The 26,912-nt window shown below is 43.1% G+C and overlaps 1 protein-coding gene across 1 annotated transcript; it reads left to right on the top strand.

The window, feature by feature from the left end:
• The first annotated feature begins 6,468 nt into the window (after nt 1–6,468).
• Nucleotides 6,469–7,191, top strand: SOX14 (SRY-box transcription factor 14). The gene has a single exon (XM_077826992.1). It carries the CDS (start codon nt 6,469–6,471, stop codon nt 7,189–7,191), a length of 723 nt encoding a protein of 240 aa, XP_077683118.1.
• The last annotated feature ends 19,721 nt before the right edge of the window (nt 7,192–26,912 follow it).

Consider the following 26,912-nt stretch of genomic DNA (forward strand, 5'->3'; position numbering starts at 1 on the left):
GATTAGATAGAATCTTTCTCTGGAAGCAGATTACCACAGAGCTGCCCACTGCATGGTTTTTTGCACCATCTTGAGAAGCAGCTGGTACTGGCCACTGTCAGAGACAGGATACAGAACTAGAAAGATCTCAGGTCTGCTCCAGTCTGGCAATGCCTATGTTCTTCTGTCATATAGTTGTAGTATAGTTTCTTGCTCCATTAAAACTATATTCTATTTAAAACTAACTTTTGTTAGTGTATTTGTATATATTACAGAGAGAAGGTGGGTGAGCTTTTATTGGACCAGCTTCTCTTGGTGAAAGAGACAGGCTTTCGAGCTTACACAGAGCTCTCCTTCATGTTTTTTCTCTCTCTATGTGTGTAGGTATATATATATATGGTTTTCTTTGCATAGTGATCTAGCTATATAGTTGAGCAAGGAAGTAAATGTGCACCTAGATATGTGTGTCTGTACTATACACCACTGTTCAATATGTATTATATTTCCCACTATATGTATTTATTATATGTGTATTTATATAGTGTTTTGTATCTGTGTGTGTATATATATATATTTATATATAGTATTTATGGATGGATAAAATGTGTGTGTATATACATATATAAAAACCAAATTGAAAAAATGTATCACCCAATTACAGCCTATTACACTGAGTTGATCACATATATCTTAAGAACATTGCCTCCAGTGGAAATATAGCAAGGCAATTCTGACATAGGGAAGGAAAGCTGAATGCATGCAGAGCATCAGAAAAAAAAAAAACGTTGTGTTAAATAGCTGTGAAAAGCACCAAGGGGCTGAAAGTCTATTGAAAATCTGCACACTATTTTAACACCATTCAATTAAAATCCTTGGGTTTTAGTGCATAAAATGTAATAATATATAAATATAGCTTGGTAGATAGATATAGATCCACTAAATTCCAGCATATCTATATTATTTCCAGCATTTAGTCTGCAACCTAAAATCAGATATAAGTAGGTCTATATTTTTTAAAATCCATTTTCTTCAGGAACTACAAATTTCCAGCAACTAAAAGTTTGGAAGAGGGACAACTTCAAGTTCAACACCTGCTGTGCTGGCTCGCTAGACTTCAATATCTGAGGGAAAACAGAGAGACCCAGTTCATTCAAAATGGCCTTGACTGTATATTCTGAGCTCTTTGTCAGTTACTTTTGTGAGTTACAATAGTGTCGCCCTGACTGTAATTCCCATGAAGAAAATATGGGGGGTTTTAGTTTTTTTTTTTTTTTTAAATTACAGTTCTAGTTATGGCTGATGTTAGGTTACAGGCTAAATGCTCTAATCGAGTTTAAAATTATTCCAAATGAGCTATCTCCGAGAATAGAATTGTAATGCTTCCGTATCATTTTATGCTTATCTTTCTGTATTAGCACGGTGTCATTCAGGAATAATAATTACACTGTTAGTTTTCGTGTCTCAACAACCTGGCAAAGGGAAACGGATTTCAGAGCAATCGGGCGTCCTTGTCTTTGGTGGCATTCATAACTAGTAGCATAGCGGGAAAACAAAGTTTTTAAAAGCCGGGAGACATCTTTCTTTCTTTCTTTCTTTCTTTCTTTCTTTCTTTCTTTCTTTCTTTCTTTCTTTCCTTTTTTTTTTTTTTTTTTTTGCAACAGGTATCCTTCAAGAGCAGATCACATACATGAGAAACAGGAGTTTTTAACGGTGGGGGTGGACGTTTTGGCAATTCAGATTAACTCTCTCTTTTTTAAATGGAGGCATATACAATGTAACAACAAAAATAGCGGAAAGTGTGGGGACAGTCATATCTATCTATCTATCCATATACGCTATACTACAACTATGTGACAGAAGAACATATATATATAGGGTGTATTAATGCAGAAGTGTCAGCCAATCAAAGTACAGATGCGTATTTTCTATCATCAATATGCCAAACAAACATGAACTGATTCGCAAGACTCTTCAGTAGCAGACAGGGCTTGCAAATCATCCCTCATTTCCAAACGATTTGTCTTGCTATCTGCCTGCTTGAAAAGGGGGCCAAGTTTCTCTTGTTTCGTCTTCACGGGCAATGACAAGCGATCCATCTAGATCTATAGATACCTGGAGAATCGGACCCTAACCATGAAAACAAAGGAGGGGTTTGGATTGTAACATAGTTTGTCTGAGAGAGGAGCGGTATGGAAAGCGGGGGCTCTAAAACACGGACACTTTCCCCCAGCCAGGATTGTTAACGTGACCTTTCCTTCCCTCTCACATCAGTCTCTTTAGCTAGGAATTGCCGCAGCAGCAGCTTCCCGGGGAAGAGAGGCAAATAGGCCACCCAGGGAAATATTTCCTTCCCGCGGTGAGGCTGAAGGGGTCCCGGAATGGTGTGTTTTGCCTGCCCAGAAAGGGCTGGCGCCTGGCTCATCGGGCTGGGCTGCGGGGAGAGCTCCCGCAAACTACCCAGCGAGCGGGGCTGCACCTGTAGAGTCTTTCGCAAGTCCTCAGCTAGCCCTGATCTTCTCCCGCGGGGAGGGTCCCACGGGGGGAAAGCGGCCCCCCGCCGCTGACATGCCTGCCAGGAAATGTGCCTCCGCAAAGGAAGGGGCAAGCGGGGATAGGCCAGACCAGCAAACAAAGACGATCCCCTGGCTGTCCCCACGTCCCTTCCCGGGGCGGGGGTTCGCCTCCTGAGGCTGCCTGTGCCAAGCCAGGCGCGCTGAACTCCGGGACTTCGCCTGGTGGGTGAGACAGCAGTACCCACCGCAGCGCTTTGTCCGGGCTCCCCCGCACCCCTGCTGGTGGGAGCTGGCAGTGAGCTCTGCCCCGTGCGCCTCTCCAGCTTGGCCTGCACCGCCCAGCCCGAGAGAGGCGCGCGTGGGAGCAGCCCCGCTTGCTACCCTCCCCAGTGCCGGCCTGTCTGTATCTGGAACCCGCGGCAGGAAAGCCCTGGGAACCAGGGCGGCCTTTGCCGGTGGCCGCGTTGCTGAAAAGCCGTTGACCAGCCGTGCCCAGGGGAGCGCGCCCCAGCCCCCGGTGGCACCGAATTAAAGGGAGCTGCGGAGCCCAGACGCTAAAGCTGCCAGAGAACTATCCCGGGACGTTGCTCTGTCCCTGCCTGTGTCCCCCTCCCGGCCGACCCTCAAGGGGCGTTTTTCCAGACTCGGGGGGAGCGAGGCAGGCACCTGATTGCCCCCCGCTCCCCGGGAGTCACTTCTCCAGCAACTCGCGTTGAACTCTGCAAGGGGCAAGAGAGGAGAAGGGGTGGCAATGCGAGCAGGCGATACCCTCCTTCCCATCCTCCTGCAATGCACCCCGTGGAGTTGGCAGGACCAGTTGCTTCCTTGAGGCCCGTCTCAGTTCCTTGATGGGAAACCGGGGCTTCAAGGAAGAGCACAGAAAGGTGCTGCCCCCACCCCCCTTTCCCTCTCTGCACCAGGTGTCGGCTGGGAGAGGTTCGGTGCCTGTTGTTACTGACCGAGGCAGGGCACTGCCTACCGGATGCAGGGCGCAGTGCGTTTGATGACACGAAGCGTCTCTGAGCGTTTCTCTGCAGCAGTTCAGTGCGTTATCACTAGCGGAAAACAGGGTTTGCACACACGCACACACAGCCACCCCCCCCCCAATCCACCCAGAACCCCAGTGAAAGCAGCAAACATTGGCTGTGGTATTAACTGCTCCATCCTTGGAGGGTGTGTGCGCGGGGGTGGGGGGGCTGAATTCGCTATATTTAGTTACAGTCCTTACTCTGATTAACACGAAAACGACTCTCTTCAGTGCCTGAGATTAGTCGGCTGGATGACTGCGTATTTGTGCAGGGTGAAAAGCAGGGGAGTTAAAGGCTTAAGTTCAGAAACTTCAGGAATCACTCAGCGCCAGATTGGAAACAAACACACAAAAATATCAGGGGGCAAAGGGTGGCAAAAGAAAAAAAAAGGGGCCATTTCCGTTTGAATCACAACCTACAGGATTCCCCTTGGCTGACGGTGTGTGGAGGGAGGCAATTAGAAGTAGAAATGCCAATACATACTCCTGCGTGCATTCAAAATACTCCTTTTTTAATAGGCATGAACTAGCTGCTCAGAAGTAGCCTCTAAATATACACTGGGGAGCAAATGTTGAGTGCCCAAGGCTAGGGGGGAATGTATTGTACTGTAAAATTAGTGGTGTGTTACAAATATGTCCCATCTACTGTCTACTCCGTTCCAAATAGGTGTTAATTTGCAGCTTGACTTCGTAGCAATAAATAAATAAATATAAAACATCCCTGAATCCTGAGTCCTGCACAACGCATTTCTCTGTATAACGAAAAATCTGTTCCGATCTTGCTAAATGCACAAGTCCAATCTAAGTAGCAGGTGGCGCCCCGGGCGCCGGGCAAACCCGTACAGGTGAATGGACTTTAAATCATTCCCCGCATCGCTTTAAGACTGACATTGAATTAAACTAATTTATTGGAGACGCCAAGTGTGGGAAAAGTAGAAAGCAGGGAACAGGGCTATAATTTCAGTGAAAACGGGGCGGGGAGGGGAGAAGCCCCCCTAAAGACTCCAATCGTCGCAGCTATTTCCAGTCTATATACGCACCCAGTACGTGTATCTGCAGATGGATTTGTGTTGTTATAATTTGCATTGGGGGCTGTTGTGGAAATAAAGGCTAAAGACTTTGCAGCTAAATTATATATTGATGTGTTTCCATGTCCTCTGCGTTAACGAGGTTCTAAAGTCTGCACTGAGAGGTGGAGATATTTCTTGGCGAATTTAACTGAACGTAGACTATCCGGTCTGAAAGGGTCGATTTAAAGAGAGAGAAAGATAACTGGCAAATATTTAGAGCTGTCAGACTGGTAGAGTTCTCCCCTCCAGATTCTATTTTAAATAGATTATTAAAGCTGAACGCTGCATATAGGAACAACCGAAGGTGCTTAGGCGTTATTTTAGACAAGTCTTTTAAACCAGGCAGGTGCAGTTGCCAATAACCCTTTAACAAACCCAGTCTCTACAGGGACTCGGGACAATTGTTTCCATTTAATAAATATTTTCCCCAAGGGCATTTCACATTAGGCAGGCAATTATTCAAAGAAAACAGGCATGCAAGTTGATTCCTAGGGTTATTTAGTGTTCCTTACCCGAAGAATTATAACCTGCTTTTTTAAAAAAAGCAAACCACCAGAGAATAGAAACACACCATTCTCCAAGCAGTACAAAAGCAAGGTACCAAGTGTTATTAACCCAGACACCGGGCCAATCCCGACGCCAATCCATCTAATTCATCCAACTAGTGGACTTCATTTTTCCAATTTAAAATAATTCTGGAGGCTTTTAAGAGAAAGAAAGAAAGAAAGAAAGAAAGAAAGAAAGAAAGAAAGAAAGAAAGAAAGAAAGAAAGAAGAAAAGCCTTGTTAAACTGCTGGTGTAAAGTTAACTGTTATCCGCAAAATCAAAGGTAGTTTATCTTCTATATCAAGCCCTGTTTGCCATTTGTCTTACATTCCCTAATGAATACTGAAGAGGTATGCACGGGGCTGATACACGATGTATATATAGGGACAGTATGTATAGGCAGGGGGGTTAGATTGGCATGCTTTGCAGTTAGACATAGAATGGGAGTGCATAGATGTACCTGTATTTTGCAGGTGTTTTATAATAGCCGCAGTAATATACGCTGCCTTTAGATGTTGGTTTTAATTTTTCGAAAGAAATGCTGTTAGCTGCTCCCTGGGATTTTGTTTGTCCCGAGGTTGGCCAGGAAGGGGAAACGCTGCCTTGCAGTTGACTTGTGGTGCCTGACTTACAAACTCACACGCTGCTGTTTTTTGTTTCTTGTGTGACTGGTACAACACGTCCCATCTCCCCAGCAGCCCGGAACTCTAGCTAGGAGGCGTGCGGAGTTTCATTTGGTGCTATTAGCGCAACGTCTAACAAAAGCATTCCCTTTAATCCCATGTAGTTAGTGCCTGCCCCCCTTCTCCCCCCTCCCCCCCTTTTCTCTCCTCTCCCAGACTGTCTCTTTTCAAGGTATTCGTCTCTCCAAGCTGATTGGGCGCTCAGGTTAGGGAGTGAACGCCCTGCGATTATGTCAGATTGCGTGCAATCCGGAGCAGGCTAGCCTTTGAACTTCACCGCTTTTGGCTCCTGGTCCTCGGCTGTTCCTCATTCCCAGCCAGGTGCTTTGCAGGGCTAGACACCTTCGGCAGCAGCATCTCATCACAAAAGCAAGCCCTCCCTCTCTCTCCCGCAGACAAACCCTTGAGAGGCTGATCACTCCGACCTGAGACACTCCTGGATTTCTTTTTTTCACTCCTTTTCTCCTTCTTGTCTTCTTCCCCCCCCCTCCGTTGACCCCCCCTCCCCCCAGTAGCTGCCTGTGGATTTGCCGGAGAACTGGTATGATCAGCTGAGAGTTTTGGAGTTCTTTTTGGGTGGCGAGGCAGGCGAGTCGGCTAGGTGAGCCCAGCCCCGCTGTGACTCCTCAGAGCGACCCCCCCACAGCACCATGTCCAAGCCGACCGATCACATCAAGAGACCCATGAACGCCTTCATGGTGTGGTCCCGGGGCCAAAGGCGGAAGATGGCCCAGGAGAACCCTAAAATGCACAACTCGGAGATTAGCAAGCGGCTGGGCGCGGAGTGGAAGCTGCTGTCGGAGGCTGAGAAACGACCCTACATCGACGAGGCCAAAAGGCTCCGGGCGCAGCACATGAAGGAGCACCCTGACTACAAGTACAGGCCGCGGCGCAAGCCCAAGAACCTGCTCAAGAAGGACAGGTATGTCTTCCCTTTGCCTTACCTGAGCGACACGGACCCGCTCAAGGCGGCCGGGCTGCCCGTGGGAGCCACGGACGCTCTGCTGAGCTCCCCGGAGAAGGCTAGGGCTTTCCTGCCTCCCACCTCCGCACCCTACTCCTTACTTGACCCCAGCCAGTTCAGCTCCAGCGCTATCCAGAAGATGACCGAAGTGCCCCACACCTTAGCCACCAGCACCCTGCCCTACGCCTCCACCTTGGGATACCAGAGCGGGGCGTTCGGCAGCTTGAGCTGCCCCAGCCAGCACACCCATACTCACCCTTCGCCAACTAACCCTGGGTATGTGGTGCCCTGTAACTGTACAGCTTGGTCGGCTTCCAGTTTGCAACCTCCAGTTGCCTACATATTATTCCCAGGCATGACCAAGACTGGAATAGACCCCTATTCTTCAGCACATGCGACTGCCATGTAACACACCCACATACCCGCAAGCGAGACTTGCTTTGCAGTCAGAACTTGAATTCACTCATGGGCATGTACATAGAAACTGCAGAAGCAAAAAGCCACCTGCATGGGAGAATGATGCCAGTGTATCTGATGGCACCTGGGGAAAGACAGAAAGACTTCTCCTGGAACTCAGAGACTCTCTAGTCAAATTAAACAAACAAAGATTTCTCTCTCAGCCTGGGGAAACTGGAATTGGAGGCTCAGCTAGGTGCAGAAACCTTTAAGAACTGTAAATGTGTTAAATCTTGACCTGCCCTTTTGGACTAAAAGCTAGGCGGTTTTGAGTTTTATTTATTATATTAATGTATATGAGTTCTATATTACCTGCTGTTATTTGGACTTGAATTTCTGAAGTCCTGGTATTTATTAATATCATTATTATTATTTTATTTCCTTTTGCACATTAAAAGACAAGATTAGCTGTGTTATATTATATATATACATATATATTTTGCCATCAAGCACTAATAAGTAAAAATTGCTTTTCATGTCAAAAAGGCTCTTAAAAGTTACGGAAAAGGAAACTTTTCTCTTTACAACATGATATGATAGTGTTTGCTTAATTTAAAACAGATAGTCCTTCAATTTGTGTGATCCAGTGCAACTAGACCTAAGTTCATTTTAGACAGAGCGTCAGGTATGAAGTCAGGCAGTAGAATTGTAAAAATAACTAAATAAACAAATAAGAATAAGACTTTAAAAAAGATGGTAATTTCAATATGTTTCAACCATGTCTTTGAAAAATGTATCCAGAAGGATTTTACCTCGTTAACCTGTTCATTTGTTGAACAAAGACATTTTGAATAAAGACAATCTGTCATTAAACAAGCAAACCATGTGGTGTGAATAAAGTCCCAATTCTGACAAGCTTCCTCCTAAAAGCACGAAAGCAAAGCTTAAAGACTGAGTTGAATAGGACTAGCTCAGATGCTTCTGGCCAGAAAAGCATTTTAGGGCCCGATCCGGAGGGAAAAAACTTAGGTAGTGAGTAACGCTACACGGGTGAGGGACCCTACGTGAATTCAGTGGGACTACTCACTTGAGTAATATTACTCCCGTGACGTTTGGCGGGGTCGGGTCATTTATAGATTATACCTATACATAATTTTTAATCTCATCTCCACTGTCAACTAAGAAGCCTTTTGCTGCGGTTTCACTTTGACAGGTTTATACCTACACAGATTTTAATAACCACTTCGAGTGTTCAATTATTTGCTAAAAGTGAAACAATGAGTCAGTAACACACGGGAGAGGACAGCGTGTGTCTCATCTGCTTTCAGGAGAGGTTGGAGTACCTGATCTATTGGAAATACCAGTTCATAGCTAAGTCTAACTTAGCTGATTTATCAGGACTTTCCCCAATGTTTAAAAACCAGGCTCCTTTGCATTTCCTCTTCTTTCCTGGCTACAGGGGGAAAGAATAGAAATTGACAATAGACAGAATCAGAGTAACAGTGTCTCTATTTCGGATCCACGGGGCTGCGTGTTTTTAATAGCCTTCTTCAGGAGAAAGTTTTTGCGGACAAAACCCATGTGGCTGGCTGGACTGTCGGGGAAGGGGACTGGCCTTCACAGGTAGCTAGCTTTGAGCATCTCGGAGTCATGCTTGGATGCGAGTCGCTTGCTTCGCCAAATGCCCGGCCCCTTTAAACGTGTCCACATCTTTTTTGGATCTGTCTCCCTTTCCCTCTCTCGGCGAGCGTGTGTGGCATCCGACTTCCGAAGAGGTCAGTTCTTTTTCCCCCTCAGCAGCGCTCAACGTAACTTTTACCACTCAATATAAGCAGCCGGCCGAAGCCGAAAACAGCGGATTAGCATATTGTCCTGAGCAATTAGCAATGTTGGGGGGGCTATTCATCAGGTCCCCTTTGTTCGGGAGGGATTTTCATTTTGAAAAAAAAAAAGAAAGAAAAAAGTCGCAGTTGTCCATCTGGTTTGAGCTGAATGGCAAAGCGATCCGTGTTGTAGATGCTTTTCTCATGAAGTGCTCTTTTGAGACCGGAGTTAGAATTAAATGGCATAACACAATTAACATACATGGGACCTGAATGGAAGGGTAAGCATCTAGATAAATAAATGGGAGATCGGGCGGAGGTAAACAAAAGAACAGAGGAGAAAGGGTTTGAAAGGGGAGGTTAGAATGGCTGGACCACGCTCGTTTAGCATGACAAAGCACGCTTACAAAGCAGGACAATTAGGGAACTGGCTTGACTAGGGCTGCAATCAGGGGCACGGTGCTTTGGGACACTCAGGGAAAGCCCCAGTGAAAAGACCCCGGCGTGGCTCTGAGAAGGAGAGGTAGGAGCTGGGAGCCTGGTGGGTTCCTCCGCTGATTTAACCCCAGCTGACAGTTGCTGTCAGGCTCTGTGATAACACTCATAGCTCAGTGTCCTTTAACATCTACCCAGATTAGTTTTACAGTGGTCTCAGGCAGAGCTGGGCCCAATCTGCGGCGCTTGCTGCCTTCTCCCCACCAGACTTTGGAGAAGAAAGGGGAGGTGGGGGAGAGGGGGGCAGAACCCTCCCCAACCTATAGAACTGAGCAAACCAGGGTATTTTTGCAGAGCCTCCCCCCCCCCCCCAAAAAAAAAAAGCTAGGTACGGAGGCTTTAGCCACTGGTGACTTTCATAGCCATTGACTCCTTTCCTGGTAGCCGATCACACCCTCTTCTTATACGTGAGGGTGGATTAGTATGGGCAGGGCAAATCTGTCCCGAGGGTCAGGATCTTGTCCTGTTTTCCCACCCTAGCGTGTAGGGAAGTGAAGCTCTGCGGGGAGGTTTTAAAGAGAAGGATGCCGGGGTAATTCCCCTCCCCCAACAGAAATAAGCCTGGCCACAATGTTCTGGGCAAAATAATACCCCCGCCCCTTGTTGGCTTGATCCAGCACACCACGTAGAAAAGCTACAGGGGTGGACGCTTTAACGTCGGTCTTTCCTCTCTTGCTCTCTCTCACCCATTCCCATGTCTCTCTTCACCTTGCCAGCACATTCCCCCCCCCCCCCCCGCCCCTTGACTCAGCCAAATTATCCCTTCAACTGGCTTCTCCGTCTGCAGGTGTGCAGCTATTTTACTCGTGGAGATAAACATATTAAATAATCGTCCTGACACCGAAATGAACCGATTACTGACTTTGATGTCAAAAGGAGACCAAAAAAAGATACTCCCCAGAGGGGGGAAATGCAGCTCCTTGTCAAACCTGTTTCCCCACAATTGTCTGCCTCTTGCAATAAAATCATTAGGCAGAGGCTGCAGGGGTGTTAGACTCCACGCCTTCAGCCCGCTCCAAAAGAATTTTGGGAGGAGATGGGACAACTCAAGGTCTTTGCTGGATCTTGGGTGTGGGGTACTCTGCGTAGCCCGCAAGGAGTACAGCTGAAAAGCACACCGGGCGGGCTAGCAAGGAGCGAGCTGCAAAGTTGTTTCATTTTAAAATCTACCTGAAAATGAAAGAGAGATCAAGGGAATGAAGGACTTTGCCAGGCAGTAGCCGTCGCATTTTGAGCTTTCGACACTTGTCACTGTTTCTGTTGCTTTCCTGCTGCCTTGACATTAACAAGTAACCGAGTGAAGAAGTAGGGGGCTCATCCGGTTGATTTCTTTTGTTTGTTTTCGTGGAGTAACTTATTTTAAGCAATTCTCTCTGCTGCCATAAATCGTCTTTCCTCCTGTCAAGCGAATTACACAAACGCGTAGAGATGATTTCTTTTCCCTTTTTTTTAAAAAAAGCCCAATAATAAACCTCCCCGAAGAGTTGTTTGATTTTGTTTAGGGTTCTGGCCGCAGAAAGAGAGAGAGAGAGAGAGAGAGAGAGAGAGAGAGAGAGAACCAGGCAGCTTGTCAAAATAATTTTTTTCTCCTCTACCCACCCAAAAGAAGTCAGAAGGAAAAAAAGTAGACAGTCCCTAATTTGGTTACAAGTATAAATGCTTAATTGTTTAATAACTTTGCTGTGTGTGTGTCAGAGAGGTAGGATATACAGAGAAGCATTACATGGTGTTAAAAACTTTATTTTAAAGGACACATTAAGCCATAAGAAGTCTCTGAGAGATATTACTTATTTCTGCTTATTAGTGATAATAGCAGAGTAAATTTGCTATTGAGTGTATCAAGGCAATTCAAAGAGACTTTGAAACATCAAAAAGATTTCAATTCTGATTTTCCGGTTTTATTCCAGCCCCGACCTCCTGGCTACAGTCCTTGATTGCACTGTTTAAAAGCTGGTGATCAGAAATATACCTTTATTCTGTGTTCTAAATACCTCATGAATTCAAGAAACAAAAACAACCTCCCCCCCCCCCCCACACACACATACACCTCTGTGATAATTAAACAGCGAAAATCCACAGCGGCCATCAGTGGAAGGCTGAGAATTTTGAGCTGTCCGTTCTACATAAGTAATCCTTATCTAGATTATACACGCATGTGCTTTGCCGTTGCAGTAGCTTCAAAGGTATGATGTAAAGTTGTGCAGGTGAGAACTTGTCCTCATATTACAAATCAAATAAACAACGCAAGCCCTCAGCTTTCTCTGAATGGGATGTTGGCTTTAAGATCCAGGCATACAAGGGACGTGAATGTACTTAAGGACTATAACATTTCAAAAAATCCCACAACTTTTTCCACACCTAAAATAAGAGAGGTCTTTTTACACCTTGCTAAGTGCCTGAAATCGAGGCTGCAATCTCTTCTCTTCATCTTTGCTCCTCCTTTCAACCCCAAGTGGGTTACCTTTTAAAATGGGGTGGGGGTGGAAGTGGGGAACATGATGGGTGAGGAAAGAATCAGCAAAAAATTGCACGTTCATTTTTAAACCGAATGAAATTGACGACCCGCCCGCCCACCCCCCAGACACACGTGAGACTTTATAATTGTGGAATCAACTGGGAAAAATGTGAATTTGTATCATCCAGATGGGAACGGGGCCCTCTAGGTGAGAAAGGGACAATGGGTGGGGAAACTGAACAGCAAAAGAAAGAGATCAAAAGTGTGGAAAGCGACAGTCTGTGCTTTAAAACAAAGAGCAGGTGGAAGGGTATTAAACAAGGACGTGCGAGGATTAGGGATATTAGAAAAGGGGGCGCAAAGGAAAGCGAGTGGGGGTGAAAAGGGGCGAAACCTAGAGACACTTTGGGAGCGATCCAGTGAAGCTACAGGAGAGGGAAGAATGACAAAAAATAATCTGACTGGAGAGTTAAAGCAAACAAAGGGAGCGGAGGGGAAAAGCACAGAGAGGATGGCAAGGGAGACAAGAGTTCTCTAGTCTCTTCTGAAAATGGCACCTGAAGTTAAAATTGTTCTCCAGACAGGTCGCTACTTTTAAATTCGGAGCCAGAGAAGAAGCCCCTGATGGTGCTTTGGATGTGTTTGTAATTTATCTTTCCCTCTTCGTTCTTTAATTTTACCTCCTGCCTTTCTTTCATTCTTTCACACGCCTCTGTTTCAGCTGGGGTTGTTTTATAGGAACATCAAAGGGAAAAGCCAACCCTTTTTTATTAGGGCAAATAACAAAAATACTTCATTATTCCTGAACATGCCACATTTGAATAGCTAAACAAGAAATAACGTGCAGGGTCTGTAAAGATCACATTCCAACAACCAAATATTTGTACATGAAGAGCCGAGAAATTAAATGCAGGTTGATGCCAAATTAAGGAGGAGAGAGACAGGGGAAAAGAGCCTCTTTGAGGGTGTGAGAGAAAGAGAGGGGGGGGAGAGATGAGTAGCTGGTAATTATTGAAATATAAGATGAGATTAATTCAAAGGAAACAAACTATGAAAACAATTGGAGCTGAGTGAAAAGCAAACCCAGATTAGAATTTGCTTGTGGTTGTTGTCTGTGTGTGTTTTTCCCCCCAACCCATTGTCACAGTGCAAGGCAATGGGATTTGCACACTTGAGGTGTAATAGCATTACTGCATTAATTAAAATTTTCATTTCACGTCCAGATTGTTTACTTATCAGCTGGAAACATATGTTGAGCGAAGTTAAGATTCTGGATTCCGCACTGTTGCCCAAGGTGCAATTCAATATGGGGTGTGTGTGTGAAAGGACGGCTTCAGATTTTTTTTTATTACATCCTCCAACCTTATCTTGGTGCCGTAAATTATAAGGATACTCCATTGAACTGAATATGAAGATTATATTTTGAACATCGCTTCCTAAAGCACGCACAGCCCCGCTTTGAAAGGAAACAATCCGCCCTGCGCCAGAGTGGATTCCCTGCAAAACCTTCCTGCCCCAGAAGCTCCCATTTTATGCCCCCCGCACTGCCCACTTTAGCGCCTTGCCCCTCCTGGACAGAAGGCGTTTGAAGAAACAACTGCACCAGGGAGAGCATTGTGAAAGAAACACTTTCCTCCCCGGCATGAGTCCAGATCTCCCCAGTTATCACTGCTTCGAGACTAACCCGCGTGTGCCGCCAGATCAGACATACATAGCAACCAGTTCCACGCACGTGTGTGTTGCTGTTACCTCTCTAAGGTCATGTGCACATTGTGTACACAAGAGGTAGCTCATTTCCCCCAAAGCCTTTATTTTTAAAGGGGTCCCTCAGCCTTCAAGCAGACTCGGCAAAACAAAAGCATAAATTTGAAACAAAAACTGGAGATTTCCCTACAAAACAGAGCAAAGGTAACTAAGTTTCCCCTCCTTGTTTTCTGTCCTTAAAACCAGGAGCCCTCTCCTTTTCAGAAACCCTTAGAATAAATAAATGAATAAATAAACAAGCAAGGGAGCCGCGCGTGAATATGAGCGGACTAGCTCCCTAGTCAAGTGGCTCCGAGTCTATTTTATTTCAGAAGAACAAACCGAGAGCAGCTCCAGAAGTAAATCCAATCTCTCTTATCTCACTCAGGCTCCTTTCAGGCTGAGATCAGAGAAGGGAGGGGAAAAAAAGAAGAGAGAGTAATTGTTCTTTCTTTATTTTTTAATTTAATGCGACAGACACCGCTTTCAGGTCATTTATATGCCTAATTTAGTGATACAAGTCAATAAGCGAGGATCACAGCACTGTCCCCTCCTAGTAAATATTTCAGAGTAACGAGGGAAACCACAGTTATAAAAAAATGCACTGGACTCTTCAAAGCTGCTTTCTGCCTCATCATAATTGTAATACGTGTGTCTTTATCATGTAATTAGTTGGATTTTTGTTTGGCGGTGACAGTCAAACAAATGGGCCTCTTTCTGGCGGTTACATTTTTATCTGGCTCCCTGTGTATCTTTAATGTAGACACTCCCTACACACTCACACACACACGCACCCCCCGCCCCCGCACACACACACACACACACACCAGGAAAAATACTTTTCAACATGTCACTTTCATGAACACAGCCAGCCCCTTGGAGGAAATATTGTGGGTTTTGTAGCACAGACATGCCATTGAAGTTAAGCAAGATATAATAAAATATAAGTGGGGGACAAAACCCAAAGTTGAAATAAACACATTTCTTTCCCTTCAGGGTTATTGTTTATTTGTCTTTATTTATTTATTGGGGTGTTGGTTTTTAGGGGGAGGGGAGGTTTTTTGTTTTTCTAATTTTTTAAGAGGACCTCTATGAAAATGGTAAGGTGTCATCCTCTCCTCTAGGTCTATCTGTAATTGAATCTAGGTCACTATTCTAAAGCAAGAAAAGTCTGCTTCCCACTTTTCTACATCAGCCTGGAATTTGGGGGAAGGAAGGGAGGGGGGGGTCTTGCAATTTCATTTAAAATGTAATGGTGGATGAACTGATAAGCAAATAGGGAAAAAGGCTCTGCTTAAAAGAAAAAAAATGGCATGGTTTTAATATGCTTCCAGATGGGGGGAAAATGATTTACATGGGAGTTTATTTCCTCTTTGCTGATATGAAAGAATTACAGATACAAAACCCACTGATCTATAGAATAAAAAAAGAAAAGAAATGTTATTTTCCTGTAAAGGTATCAGTTCATTTATATTCATTTAACCATCCATCCATCAATTCACTTTCTCACTCCTTGCACATTCTCCCTGGCTCTGTTAAACCTTCCCCACCAATATACTTTTCTAGAATATACAATGAAGTTTCCTTTTTTAAAAAAGGAAGAAAGCGAGATTGAGTTGAAGTAGGTAAAGAGAAGAAGGTTTTCCCCTTGTGGATTTTACATTATGAATTTTAGGAGAATTTTCAGTATTTTAAATATACATGTTTTTGCTTCAATTTGGAGAGATTTTGTACATAAACACATGTACACACTGTATATTATATACACACACACTATATATATAAGTATATAATATATACCTTGTGTATATATATGTATGAGATACACAAATATAAAAACATACATATATTATGTATATACACACACAACATACATATATGCTGTTTACAGCTATAGAGTATTCATATATACAATGTACATATATAGTGTGTATATATACACATCATCTCTCTCTATATATAGACACAATGTTTCAAAACTGAAGCAAGTATATATATATATGATTTTAGATGTATTTTATAATATGCGTGTGTGTACAGGCAGAGTGTGTTAAAGGAACTAGATGGTCCCGTCTTGTCTTAAAATTTAGGGAAGAATTATATCGATATAAATGAATTTTAAGTAATTTTCAATTTTCCACTCAAGGAAGGGCAAATATATATATATTCACTCAATGAAGGACATGGAACTGAGCTACAATTTCCTTTTTGTAAATAGTAACCAGCTATAGCAATGAATAAATCTTTCCTATTGGTAGCAGTGCATTCTAATATTAAAGCAAATCCACTATATGCAGGCTCTTGCTTATCCCTACTGCCTGTGTGTATTAGGCAGTGCTATACATTGCTGGAAATGGGCAGCTCTTCACCATGGTCTGGATTTGACAGCCCTTATTCAGTTGCATGGTTACAGTTGTCAGTGGGACTACTCACCTAAGAAAAAGGTTGCAGCATCAGGCTTCCTGTTAGCTTATGTAAGTAATTTTCTGGAGGGCTTTCCAGAGTTTGAAAATGGGATGGGGTGAAACAATGTAAATTTCTAACCCAAATATTGTTGTAAAAGCCATTTTAAAAGTTGCCTTTTCATTGTACAAAACCAAATTGATTTATTTTGGTTTTTACTGCTCTCTGTTTAAAGAGCCCCATTCAGTGCTCTGGGCATCCTTGATAATCTTTTAAAAATACACATATAACTAAACTGCTCCATCAATTAATCTCAGATCAAACAACCCGGCAATAACATAGATATCAGCAACTCAGTGGAGACATTCTGCGTGTAGATCCACTATGAAAACATAAACCAGATCAAAGATTGAAGTTACCAGAGTCCATATTGTAAGTGAGACTTCTAGATGTTAAACCTGGTTTGTGTTTTGAACCCCTACCCGAATAAACACATCATAATATCACATAACATAATTTATAATAATATTGCCATGAAGGACTCTTAAAAAATAGGCAGTTGGAAGAAGGTTCCTAAAGACGATCCTTTAAAAAAGGTTTCCTTAAAATGCAAGCACTAGTGGAAGCAAGGCAGGTTTAGTTCCAATGTCTTAATGCACTGGATGTTACAGTTCAGCTCGTGTAATATGTTTCCTTTATCTTGGCTTTCATTTCATTGTGGAATAAACTTTCTTAAGGATCTCATTGCTGGTAAGATTTTAAAATGAGAAAATTAACACAAAGGCCCAGTCCAGCTCCCATTTAAATCTATGGGAATTTTGCCATAGACTTTCATGAGAGCCGGGTTAGGACCAAAGGAACTGAAAAAAAACCCATATTGGTCTGGAGTTCGAATACTGTCACATGATATTTAATTTTTAAATCATTTTAAAATATCACTTTTGAGAAAATGTCAATGAAAAACAGTTTTACATAATTAAACATTTAAGTCATTTTGGAGGTGCTTCTTAATTTTTCTTTTTATCCCTGGTTCTGTGAAAAATCCATTGAAACCGAGCCTGCTCTCTCTTGAGCTGTTTGCTTGGAGGTGTCTTCGGACTTCCCTGTCTTGCTATGGAAAGAGTTGATCACACAGGACCGCATCACCTACTAGATTCGGTAAGTAACTTGCTCTTTCAATCCCTTCTCTTCTGCAAGACCAGATGCTGCTGTATCCATTTAAGACACTGTGGAGCCATATGATAAATTGTATAGCTATGGGATAAATTACAGTGTTCATGCTCTCTTGACGGCCTCACCTGCACTCTGCCCACTAATTCATCCTAAGCGTGACTTCTTTTATCTTAATTCCCCCACCCCCAACCTGTCAGGGTCCATTGTGGGGAGCAATATGGGGCAAAGGCTTGAAATGGGGGACTCAGAACAATTATTCATTAAGGAAACCTGAAAAACTGTGGGATTCCTTCCTTTCTACAGTTCCAGTCTCATGACTCTATCTTGCTGGCATAAATCATTTTCAACTGGAAAAGTGAGGAGCTGCTATATTTGTGTGGAACATAATTAACTTTGGGACCGAAATAAGCAACATCCCTTGAAATGAGGGACAATGGACTAAACCTCTGGGCAGATTCAAGCAGCCGCATTTAAAATGAAATTAGCCTGCCAGAGAAACATCTTGTGCTTTGTCTTCCAAAGGTGGGCTGTCCCCTCCAAAATTAAACTGGTGCCAACTCTGGACAGGCAATATTCTCTTTTGGACCAGGAACAGGTTTGAGTCCCATATTTTGTGACCCATGAAGGAGTTTTATTCTATTGGAAATCCAGGAGGAATCTCCTTTTCCAAGGCTATAAGGACCTCAGTAGATTGTCAGATATCAAACCATTACATTGTGGCATTGTTATGTATGGCGAAACTATTTTAGGTCAGCTTAATAGGTTCTCTGAAATATATTAGTTACAATTTTCCTGGTACAGCTGGACAGCTGCTACTATGGAAACCTGTCCTAAGAGTTGGAGAAATATGCAAGACAACCAACATCAGGCCTGCTCTCATTGGAAACAATGGCAAAACTGCAGTTGACATCAGTGATAGCAGGATCAGGTCCATTAATAGTCAACTCTCAAATAGTTTGCCTGTAAAATATACAGTGTGTACAGAATACATAATGATGCATTGTTATATAAAGGTTTTATTGGCACCCATTAGGATGACTGCATAATTTGCTCACGGCTTCTCCACCAATGAGTAATGTGGACATCGTGCTAATGAAACCCTTACACTACACAACGCCATCACGTGAGCTCCCTCTATCCAGAGATATGTGCACACATACACAGTCCAAGGGCTGGGGTTTTGGAAGCATACATCAGTGTGTGTGCAAACTGAGCACAGAGAGGAGATGGGCATGCATTCAATTTGAAGACGTGCAGATGACGCCCATCAAGGCAAAGTGCACCTGTAAAACAGATCACACAGGCTGGGGTTTGTAAAGGAGCTTAAGGGGCTGGGCATCTAACTCCAGTAGGCTCCTTCGCATATCTCAGCTGTAGTCAGTTTTCTGAATTGACCCCCGTGGGAGCAGCCTCACAGGAGCTCCATGGGCAGCTGCTGTAAATTAAAATCAGCAGCAGCTGGGATGGGCCAAACTCTTATTGCTGTTGAGCTGGAGTGAAGGTGAGATGGAGGCAGGCTGGCAAATCCCTGTCGGCTATAAAGAGTAGGTCGAGTGGCACCTGCACAGTGAGCCATGAAAACTGCAATAACCTGGAAACAAATCACACCCCCAGTATTAGTCCTGCAGTGTAAGATCCAAAAAGAAGAGGGCCCCCCATTGAAAATTTCTATTAACAACAAAGTGTAGAATCCTGAGGAACATTGGGGAGAAATCCATAATGAGTCCAAACCAAGCCAGCAATCATGGACTCTAGAAAACACAAGGAAACAAACAAACAAACCTGCCTCATGTAATGGAAAGGGTACTCCTCTTTTCCCTTGGCCTTTTCTAGGGAGACTCTGAGGCTGGTGGAGAATATGCCCTTCCTAGCAGATCACAGGGCAGATGAAGACTATGGGGGAAAGTGGAGTGTTTTCACCAGTTGATGTGGAAGTCAATGACATCTAAAGGTGGAAGGGCACAGTCCAGGAGAAACTAACAAGTTGTTTCTTCTCATCAGATGGTATTCATTCCCCCAAAAGGCTGGGCCACTAGAATGGAGAAGGTCAGGTTTTGCCTTACTGGTTTAGAGCATTCTTAGGCTATGTCTACACTACCGCCGGATCAACGCTCCAGTGATAGATACACCAGGAGTCGATTTAGTGAGTCTAGTGACTCCAAATCAACTGCAGATTGCTCTCTGGTTGACCCCGGTACTCCATCCCAAATGAGAAGAATAAGATAAGTAGACAAGAGACACTCTCCCATCGACCCAGCGCAGTGCAGACACCACAGTAAGTCAACATAAGTGATGTCGACTGGAGCTGCGTAACTTAGCTCAACATACCACTGCAGTGTAGACATAACCTTAGAAACCTACAGATGCTCCTGACTGCAGGTCCAAACTCTCTCTGTCCAAAGGGTCTGATCAATATGGATCTGGTTGTCTCGTAAGTTCTGCATGCCTGGGAACCCCTGAGGCTGCTAGGGGTGCTTGGAGATGCTTGGAGCTATCAGAGTCAGGTTCTGAGGACAGGGAGATTGCACTGTTCTCTAGGGAGGTCAGATGGGTCTCCTTGCTAGGAGGTGTGGAGGACCAAAATAGCAACATGCACCTATCTTCAAAAAAAGGGATCTTTAGCAATCATTCTCTCCAGTATGGCGCCCATCTGCAGGCCCAGTGGGGTTACCAGCCTAGATGTTTCCTGATCCTGGGCATACCCGCTGGTCACTGCTCCTGAACAAAAAGTAGGTCGCTATCTGGCAGAGCCAGCCAAGGTGCAAAGGAGCTGACTGTGATGGAAGAAACCGATCATATGAGGAGAGAAGACAGAAGCTTGTGGCAGCCACAAACATGTGAAAAATGTGTTCCACATGGAATTACCAAGGCAGATAACTGGGGTGTTCATCTGACCTGTAGTTCCTTTCCCTTCAGAGATCTCCTGTGGCTCTTCATAGCATAGATTCTAAAGACAGTGTCCCGCCTCCCATATGGGCGCTCAGCTAATTTCAAAATGGAATGGGGGCTGGGTGTTTGTTCTCCTTTTGGTTCCTTTCTGATATGTAAAGGGGGACTGGACCTTTATTTATGTATCGGCTTGTGCTTTAATCTCAGAAATATCTGGGTTATCATGTCTGGTCTTTCCTGATTTTGATGGAGGGATTGCTGGATGCATATTGGGTCCAGCTCACATAATTTTCCCAAGTTTTGAAATTCTGAACTTTTTGGGGGGTTAATTGTTTTTGCAGTGTGTGTGTGTGTGTGTGTGTGTGTGTGTGAGATAGCTTATAGAGCTAGTTGAAATTTTTGAAGTTTGAAGTCTTGATGAATTTTTTTTTCACAAAACCTTGTGGCATTTTTTTATGCAGCTCTAATATTAGGCTCGTCTCCACATGATAACTAAAGAAGTAAGGGTGCTGAACCTTTATCTGAGACTTTCTTTCTCCCATATGTTGATTGAACATTGGCATTAAATAGACATTAAGGGCAGGGGAGGGGGAACCCACTCACACAGAGCCTGACTAAAACATCCTTTCCCCTCTCCTGCTCAGTTGTCTGTCTCTTGTGAAGTTACAATTTCACTCGTTCTCCAGTGGTCCATACAATTCCACTGAAGAGAAGAGCTTTGAATTTCTAATGGCAAAAGTCAAAGGAAAAATGCCCCCTCCCTATCTTTTCAGGCTTTCTTCAAGAAGAAGCAAAAAATAAGGCCACACAATCCTTTTTGTCTTTTATTTGCATGTCACCTTGGCGGGTGGATGAGTGACTCCTTTAACAGTGATTTTTCCTTGAAGAGCATTTCCGTGATGAGTATAGCAAGATCCTCATCAGTGACATCCCCCATTTTCACAGGGCTTCTTATCTTTGTCTTGAGGAGCTGTAAGCAGCAGGACACCTTCTCAGTATAGCCATTTCAGTCTACTGGCTGCACCTCAATCTCTTTTAAAAGAATACAAGAGTTTTGCATACATGCAGATTAACCTATGTTCATGAGCCATTTTAGCATGTGTGGGTGGCACATGCACATCCAGGAAGATCTGCACACTGAAGAAGATTGGCATTCAAGTGTTGATAATTGCTCTGATCAATGTACACACCTAAGTCCACTGGTCATGGATGACTGCTGGGTTTTTCACACCTGAAGTCTGTGAATTGGCAGGCTCTTGCTTGGGGCTTGCAAGACTCTTCTTAACATTGTGTGTGCACAAAAGGTTAACATCTGCAAAAAGCTGGGACTCAGCGAGCTGCAGGCAACCAGTCACACGACAAAAATTCAAGTACCTTTATAGCTTAGACCACAAGGAACCACTGGTACAGACAAATAATAGCTCAAGCAGCTACTGCAGAGCCAAGTAGCCACTGCACACTTAAAGAAATACCAACACTTTTCTTCACATGGAAACATACACATTTTTAATTAAAATATATAGAAATATTTTTTTAAAAAATAAATCTTTGCAATTATTTTGCAACAGTGGCACCTCTCCAGAAAGGAGAGCACAGGGGATCATTAAAAGGAAAATTTGGTGTGGCAGATGTGTGGGGAACAAGCAGATTTAGAGATTTATGGATTCCAATGCCAGAAGGGAACATTCTGATTGTCTACTCTGACCTCCTGTGTAACACAGGCCATAGAACTTCCCCACTCTAATTCCTAGAGCAGAGCTTTTAGAAAAAACATCCAAACTTGATTTAAAAGCTGTCAGTGATGGAGAATCCACCATGACCTTTGGTAAATTGTTCCAATGGTTAATTACCCTCCCTGTTAAACATTTATGTCCAATCTGAATTTGTCTAGCTTCAACTTCCACCCACAGGATCGTGTTAGACCTTTCTCTGCTAGATTGAAGAGCCCATTATTAAATATTAGTTCCTCATGTAGGTACTTACAGACTGTGATCAAGTCAGCTCTTGACCTTCTCTTTGCTAAGCTAAATAGACTGAGCTCCTGAAATCTATCACTATAAATTAGGTTTTCTAAATCTTGAATTATTCTTGTGGCTCTTCTCTGAACCATCTCCAATTTTTCAACATCCTTCTTCAATTGTGGACCCCAGAACTGGGTACAGTATTCCAAAACCATGAGTAGTAGAAGAATACTCTTTTAAAAAAATGAACGCTAAGATTCTCATATCTTCACATTACTGGTGCTTTAAACAAAAACCCAAATATTCTGAGGTTATGTCTACACTACAGCAGTATAGTGATGGTGCTGCAGCTGTGCTGCTGTAGTGTAGACGCTTCCTACATTGATGGAAGGAATTTTGTAACTAAGAAGCAGTAGCTAGGCTGAGAAAAGAATTCTTCCATCCACCTAGCCAAGTCTACACTGGGGGTTAGCAAAAACAACCAGGAGTCCTTATGGCACCTTAGAGACTAACAGTTTATTTGGGCATAAGCTTTCAAATAAATTTGTTAGTCTCTAAGGTGCCACAAGGACTCCTCGTTGTTTTTGCTGATACAGACTAACACAGCTACCACTGGGGGTTAGATCGACCTAATTATGGCATTCAGGACATCAAGTTTTTTGCAGCCCTGGGTGACATTTCGGTTCAATCTAATTTTTAAGCGTAGCCTAGGGCTGAGAGTTGGCAAAAAAGTGAGCAAGAGGGAGGAGTTTTGAAGAAGGTGGACAGAGCCCTGATAGAGGATTGCTCAGGTGGAGTATACAGCAGAGAGCATGCTGTAACTTCTCTCTGAAATGGAGGATCCTTTGTCAGCCTTTCCTGAATCTATGAAAAGCTTGGTTTTGTTCTGCAGGACAGACCGGAGTTCCAAGTATGCATGTGCCTTATTTTAATCTGAGTGGTTTTGCCAGCCCTAACTGATAAAAATCCTTTCACCTACATGTATATATAGAAATTCAGACAGATGAAGGATGGATAGATAGAAAGAAAGATGATATAATGTATCTGTATGCTTTTTAGTGGGTATTTAATATACAATAGGTTGCATTCAGTTCTCAGACTCCTATGGCCGCTCTTGGTTTCTATTTCTCATTGTTGTTTTCACATTTGTCAAGTTTAGATGAAGGAATAATGAAGTAAGTGGATGTTAACTACAAATTAATCATCCCAGCCCTGATAATATAACATGGATGTCTGTTCCCTTACCTTCTTAACCCAGAAGCATTAGTACACTTTCCATCTTTGTAGCATCAAAAACTGTCAGGAAATATAATAAAATATAAAACCTTGAGAAGGTGAAAATGCTGATTGAAATTCCTGTAAATAGTCTGAGTTTTAACTGTAAGAAAAAAATTTAGGCATTTTTTGGAAATATAAACATTGTAAGAAGAGCTTGTTAGGAACAATTATTAATCAAAATCAGATTTGATTTGGCTCTGTTCACCTACTTAAAGGAATATAAGATTTTTCTGAATTTGGTAGTTTTTGGTGGCTGTTCAATGAAGAATGAAAGTATTTTTGAACATATTGGGGTTTTTGCAAACTCTGCTTTTTTGTTTTGGAATTTGACATTTGATCTGAGTTCTCCTTTGGGTATTTCATATTTGGAATTAGCTCTGTGTGGTTAGTCACCTATGTCACGTGTGCGGTTTCCTAACCTTTATGAACCAAAGCAGTGCCTGAAGAAATCACTCAATCTCTTGTGAGAGGCTGGAGGGCACTTCAGACAAAGATAAATAGCAGAAGCTAAACAGGTATGAGAAATTGTAGAGCATTTAAAATCCTTTGCTGTCTTCTCTTAAAAACAGCATTATATCTGACTATGTATACAAACTCAGATTTCGTACTTTCTTTTGTACTATGCAGAATATCACGCAGTTTCTTATTCTTAATTATTAATTTTTATTATTATTATAGTGCCGAAGAGCCTCAGTCGCAGCGGCTCATCAACAATTGCTTCCACCCCATCTAGACCACCAAAGATCTGGACATGTTACTTTGGTGAACCTCAGGTGCTGAGGCAACTCTGAAGGGAAGTTGCTAACACATAGATCTACCAGAAGGTGCAGAGTTCTGAACTTTTTATATTGAGTTGGACCGGCCAGAACCCTTTGCTTGTCCCCCAGACTCTTGCATCTTGAACTTTAAACATGGCCTTTTCTCATGGGCTGTGCTAACATTTGACACTCATTCAGATCTTTCAGATCTATCTTGTTTTGTTTCATTGTGGTGACCATTCTGTTCACCCTGTCAGCTGGTGTCCATGTTCCAGGAATAACATCTGATTTTGCCATCCAGTGAGGTTCCACTTTTACTGCTCAGTGCATGTGGATCTTTATGTGGTGCATATATTTATGGCAGCACTCTGTGATCTATATGATTGGATACATTATCTCTCTAATACATTCCGGTCTGTTAAGCATGCCATAAAATTCTTTAAGTATATCTTTTGTATCCTATTCGGTAGACGCTTTGATCATTTGCATTTGCAGTTTGGATTTTGACCTATGCAAATATGGGAATTTCTCTTCTACTGTTTCATACTCAACTGAGTGATATTTGTCTTTATACAGATCTGCCAGTGTATCTTTGCCAAATGGTCTCATTTTGTGCTCGCTATAGGAAAAAAGCTAAGTTTTCAATTTTAACATCAGGTGGTCACTAATCACTTTGTACACAAGTGCTGTGATTACTTGGCACCCAGCTCCAATATCGATTTTGAAAATCACTCTTGTTCTACTCCCAATGTCAGAAACCAATCCGTTGTGGAACCTCAGTGCCCCATCTATTCCCGCTACACCTCATGATGGACCATGTTAATAGCAGCTGACAGACCCAATAATATCAGCATGGAGTCATGATCTTCATCCATTGTCAGGAGGAGATCATCTACCAATGCAAAAGAGCATTCTCAGTGTCAAATCTATCTCAGTTCCCAGGCTGGCAAAACTCTTAGAGACCTGAGGATACCAGATAGCCACCTTCATCACAACTTTAACCAGAAAAGGCAGATGAAATACAAAGCGATAATTGGACAGCTTGTCAGTGTCTCCTGGAGAGAGGGCAGATTGACCAATTCTCTTAAGGTAGCATTGGCACAGTCTCTGCTCAAGACATTACTGCTTGACAGTGACAATCTCCACCAATAAAGGACTCAGTTCTTCCTCAGATATATTGGGAGCTCCTTACCCAGCATTAAAGGTGTCCACTGAAAGACCAAGTTAGAATTTACTTGAATGATTGATAATGTTCTGTTGCTCCCTTTGAGGAATACCCGATTGCTGTAATAGTCTGTAAATACTACACTATTATTTAATTTGAATGAAAGGAGTAATATGCAGCAGTCCTTTAAATTTTCAGTCCAACAATTTGTCACTTTTATCGTCCTTCTCATAACACTTTTTGTTCCCATGCCCTTTTTCAGTAGTCTCTCTCATCAGGACACTATGTTTTCCTCTTGTATTGATCAATTGTTTGAGGACCTTTTTTGACTCAGATGATTTATTAATATTTTCCAAGCTTTGGTTTTCTTTAATTTATTCTGGGTCCTTCCTATTTTCAAATGAGCGACTCTAACCTTATCTTCCAATGCTCTTACAGTACATTTCCTTTCCTGTTAGCTCTGCCATTTGCTTGGAAGTATTGAGCAATGTCCTTCTGAACAGCTTTGACTTGGTATCCTGTACAAGCAGTTAAATCTCCATGTCTGCATTTCTGATTCCTTCTTCTACAGGTGCATGGTCAGACCCAGTAATATCCCCTATGTTTGCAGATTTTACCCTTTGCATTAGTGAGCTACACATACACGACACATTTTAATGAATTCCATAGCAGTCTTGATGTTTCCTTACTCTTCATTTCTACACATTCCCTCCCTCACTGTCTCTCCCCACCCCAGCCAGTGTCAACAGTTTTATTGCCAGTGTAAGAGGTAACAATGCAAGCCCCCAATGGGCTGGATTTTGTTTCTCATCTATCACATTCTGTACACACTCAGTAAGTCAATGACCTCTATTCATTTTACAGGTCACTTTATGTTACTATTGATTTCTGACTCCCACCCTTAAAGGGAGATCTAATAAGGCAGAGGCCATTTCACTCTCCCCATTACACTCCCTTAATTAATAGGCATTTCCTCCATCCTGCATCCAACAGTGCCCCTGAACTCACATCCTCTGTGCAGGGATCTTGCTGGTTCTACTAAGTGTGAGCATCCATTGCTTTCTCTCACTATCAGGTACTTACAGGGAGGAAGGGTGGGGAGGAAAGACAGGCCCTCAGCATGCATTGGGACTCCTCTAACCAAACACATTCTGTTATGTCACCAGTGCTTTCGCATCTCCAGATCGGCAGTTCATGGTTGTTGTAAGGCAGTTTTCTAACAGTCATGTTGTTGCTTTCCCCCCAATAACTTAATTTAGTACCACATCCTCAGCTGGTGTCCACCACCATCGCTCAGCTCAAGTCAGTGGAGCCATGTTGGTTGACACCAGCTGAGGATCTGGCCCAGCATATGGGTTCCTTACAAGGTGAGAGCTACCTAGCTGTTTGTTTTCCATTAGTTCCCTTTTGCTCTGTGTCTGCCCTTGGGGCTATGAATCCGCCTCCATATTGTCAGTTCACTTCTAGAAACTCTTTTCTTTTTCTTGTCTTGAAGCAGCCTCCCCCATTTGGGTTTTGCTGCTTGCCCAGATCTGATTCCTTCTCTTCTCTATTTACTTCTTGATCTTCTTCAACTGCCCCCTTTTCTCAG

Source organism: Eretmochelys imbricata, chromosome 9, assembly GCF_965152235.1.
Source record: "Eretmochelys imbricata isolate rEreImb1 chromosome 9, rEreImb1.hap1, whole genome shotgun sequence".
Classification (NCBI taxonomy): domain Eukaryota; kingdom Metazoa; phylum Chordata; order Testudines; family Cheloniidae; genus Eretmochelys; species Eretmochelys imbricata.